Genomic DNA, 3,842 nt, shown 5'->3' on the forward strand with positions numbered 1-3,842 from the left:
TATAGCTAGCAAAACTTAACATTCTTCGTGGTGGTCTGATGAAAATTGGATTGGCTTTGTTCTCTGCTTTCTGGAAATTTTGTGTTGATGCCAAATTTCTTAGAGAGAAGTTGGGCATAGAGAAGTTCATTCCACGTGTCTGGAACTCCGGGTAAGCACCAGTGGCTACAATCCTGAGGAGCATCAGGTGGAGTGCCTGGTTCCCGATACTTGGAAGGGTGACCGTCTTTCCTCAACTCTGAAAGATATGTGATGTTCAATAATTGGACTTTCCAGCTCCCATATTGCATCTGTTTGATAACATCAGATATAAATGTGTTATAATATGGTTCAGTCTCAAGTTTTGAAGGGTCCTTTTCTGGTTCTGTTTCCATGTCACAATTTCCTCCATCATTCCATGTGCCATTCCTGCAATTTAACTCGAGTAAAGACTCGTGTCTAAATATACTCCATAGTGATTCCCAATATCCTAAGCCCCCCCTCCCCCCGTCCTCCTTTTCCATGTGGATAAATTCGTATATGATATATTTATATCTATAACAAAAAATGTCACTACAAATGGCATATCGTATGGGGGAAAATCAAGAAAACTGATTTCATATTCATAAATAATATATAAGTTAAGCACTAATTACAAGTAAGCAGTATTTTATCATCTAATTTAAAAAAATTTCCGTATTTTATTTGCCATTTTAGAATGGGGTAGATGAGTTTTGCATGCAGCCCAGAGGATATTTCTAAAACTGAAACAAATATAGGATGATTAAATTTGAGCAAGAGTGTTGAAGCGGGTTAACGTGCTTTTGTTGTTTGGCCAAATAAAATAGTTACATTTGTCTACGTCATTATTTTCACGTTCATACTATAATTTTGTCACTTAATGTGAAAGGTTGTGGGACTAAAGCTTTTCCCTTTTTATATTATTGTAAAGTAACTTATATAGTGTGGGAGGCCTAGAAGCGTTTTCTCTGAACGTGCTGTTATTCTTTTGGACCATGTCTTGGGTATCTCTGAAAAATGCAAGGAAAGCGGTACGACGAAGGGTATAAAAAAGTGAAAATCATTTCTCTTGTGCTTATCGTATCTTAAATTGGGTCACTATTTGAAGGTTTTTTTAATTGTGACAGTATGAAAGACCAAACAAATTTTTGTACTTGCCTGTAATGAACAGAGGAATAGCTACGAAAGAAGACAAAACTCCTCCAAGGATCTAGATTATGCAGTGCCCATGATTTCCATGTCTGTAAGGATCTCCTAAATGCTTCTTTCACGCTCATTGTCATATTTACCTTCCCTCCTTCCTGGAAGTAGCTGCCCCTGCAAGAAGGTAAAGAGCCCGATTAGATGTGTTATTTTTTATTTTATTTTTTGGTAAGCTAGATGTGTTATTTTAGTTTAATACACACACACACATATATATATATATATATATATATATATATGTGTATGAGTTTTATAAGAGTTATGTTGTAGGAAAAGTGATTGTGTAATGTTATAGATTCATTTTGCGTGCTTTAGTTTTTTTTTTTTTTTTTGCTTTAAAAAGTGCGGGTCCCACAAAATGTTGTGTGTGTAGGAAACTTTTTTGTGTCATGTGACATGATAGATGCAAATCCATATATATATATATATATATATATATATATATATATATATATATATATATACTTTTTAAAAAAGGTAATTTTACATTTTTTGACATAACATATTAGCCTGTGCTAGATTTTAACAATTGAAGACTGAGTGAAGTAAAAAGAAAAGGGTTTTAGTTGGTCCTACATCTTGATAGTTTTGTCTAGGTTCCACCAATGGCCGGAATTGAAAATAAGAACATCTGCTGCTACCCACTTATTGGAATACCAATGCAACTCGTCAAGCCTAATAGTCATTCGGACCTCTTTGGATGAGTTGAGTGGTGGTCGTCCTATAATAGACAAGAAGGGTGCCCTGTAATATTCTACTGTCATGTTGTATTCCTCAAACCTCATTGCCAGGTAACCCTTGTGTTTGCTTATGGGACTTCCATTCACTTCATATATTTTAGACATGTTTGAGACCCCTTTTGTCAGCATGCACAGTAATGACTCCCATTGGTTTCTTCCCACTGAATCACCCGCAAACACAATGCGTCCATTGCGACTCTTCTCTAGGACGTCACTTGCATTGAATCTGAGAGTAACATCACAAACCAACATGTTACCACTTTTGAAGAGTACCGTACAAGTTCAGATAAAAGTGCAAAGGCTAGATAGTTCACTTTTATTGCAGGAGATTACTAGCTAACTAGTTATGATATGCACGGATAATTCAAATTCAATGTTCTTAAAAGATAAATATTTTTATTTAATCGATAAATATTTAATATAGATTTAAATTAATTAATTTTAATTTTAAGACAATTATATAATTATTTTATAATTTTATAAAACATAATTGAGAGACAATTATTCAATGTTTAATGCTACTATATATGGATGATTGATGCCATTTCACTTCCTAAGCCTTGGACATTATAGCCCCTGCTCGAAATTAGGATCTAATGGTCCACAAGTGTTTCTATAAACTAGGCCTCATTCTTCTCTTTGCATGCCTTTTATTGACTCTTTCTATCAAACCCATTTTCTTCTCCAAAAGCAAAATAAGAAGAGAGAGGCAAAATGGAAAAAAAAAAAAAAAATCAAAAAACGTTGAAATGGAGTCATTGTTGTTGGCAATTTGAGGTTTTATTTTATCTAAAAATTGCAAACACTCTTTGGAAAACATATCAGGAACACATAACAAATATAACCGCATATGCACATGCATGCAGCGAAGTAACAAGTATATATGCATCAAAAGATGATGATAATAGTATATATGATTTCACGTACCGGGGAAGGTCACATTCATCAGGCTGCCATCTCCATTTCCGGTAACCTTCATCTTTCCGTCCATTTTGCCGGCACCGGAATCCAGGATCAAGAAACGGACAACTTTCATCGTACAATTGATATGAGTAGGTTTCGTCCCAAACCCAACGACCTTTGGAATAATCGCAGGCTTTTACGGCTGGAGATTTGTGTGAATTGTTGGGAATGATATATGATAAGAAAGCATAACGAGAAAGAGATTGTTGATCAAAAGGGGTGAGGAAGTTGAATAAGAGTAGGGAAGATAGTAAGAAGATGAGAAAAGAGAACGCATATACTGATTCTCTGTTCATTGTAAATTATATTCTATTAATATCGTGTGAGGGTAAAAAAAAAAACAGGTATATATTAAGTTTATTAGGAGTTGAAGAAGATCCATAAGAAAAGGGAGCACGAGTGATTTCACTTTGTGGAAAGTCAAGCTTTATTTTTCTCATCTATTATGAGCTGGAATTTACATTACTTCATTATTAATTTTGTTTTATTATTATTATTATTATTATTATTATTCAATGTACAGCTATTTTATAGAGTTAATTTAGGAGTTATTTTTTCTATTCTAATTCTCATTAGCTAAATCTTTCCTAATTATATGATTGATTTGACAAATTAGTTAAACTTCTTATTTTGGGACAACCATCAAAATGGTATGTTTTATTTTAGTTGTCGAAATGCCATCGTTCAGAAATATAATATCAATATGCCACGTTTTAGGATCTGTTATCAATTCCAGCAAGTCCAATTTGTCGCGTGTCTCGTAAACAAGGAACCCTCTATTAGAATAACGCAGTGTGACTGTGAACTAGGATAAATATTAGTTTAATTTTTTCTTCCGTGCACTAAGTTGCTCTAATATCCAATTTTTGTCATAATTTTTTTTTTTTTTTTTGGATATAAGTGAAAATTGAACACATAACTTAATACAACCTACTC

At 33.6% G+C, this 3,842-nt stretch overlaps 1 protein-coding gene across 1 annotated transcript; it reads right to left on the reverse strand.

Annotated features, from left to right (window-relative positions):
- Positions 1 to 5: 5 nt before the first annotated feature.
- On the reverse strand, positions 6 to 3,202 carry LOC133297580 (protein trichome birefringence-like 9). The gene is made up of 4 exons (XM_061496747.1): positions 2,871 to 3,202; positions 1,780 to 2,169; positions 1,159 to 1,317; positions 6 to 408 (listed from the first exon to the last, which is right to left on the reverse strand). Exons 1-4 carry the CDS (start codon positions 3,200 to 3,202, stop codon positions 6 to 8), a joined length of 1,284 nt encoding a protein of 427 aa, XP_061352731.1.
- Positions 3,203 to 3,842: the final 640 nt, after the last annotated feature.

Source organism: Gastrolobium bilobum, unplaced genomic scaffold, assembly GCF_033153095.1.
Source record: "Gastrolobium bilobum isolate Gb01-03AN ecotype WA unplaced genomic scaffold, APGP_CSIRO_Gbil_v1 utg6355, whole genome shotgun sequence".
In the NCBI taxonomy this organism is placed as follows: Eukaryota; Viridiplantae; Streptophyta; class Magnoliopsida; order Fabales; family Fabaceae; genus Gastrolobium; species Gastrolobium bilobum.

Excerpts from the sequence above, each read along its gene's own strand:
- LOC133297580 (XM_061496747.1), bottom strand. The coding sequence starts at position 3,202 with ATGAACAGAGAATCAGTATATGCGTTCTCTTTTCTCATCTTCTTACTA. Across the intron at positions 1,318-1,779 it reads CTAGACAAAACTATCAAGAT|GGGCAGCTACTTCCAGGAAG; the intron begins GTAGGACCAACT and ends ACCTTCTTGCAG. Across the intron at positions 409-1,158 it reads TATTCCTCTGTTCATTACAG|GAATGGCACATGGAATGATG; the intron begins GCAAGTACAAAA and ends GTTAAATTGCAG.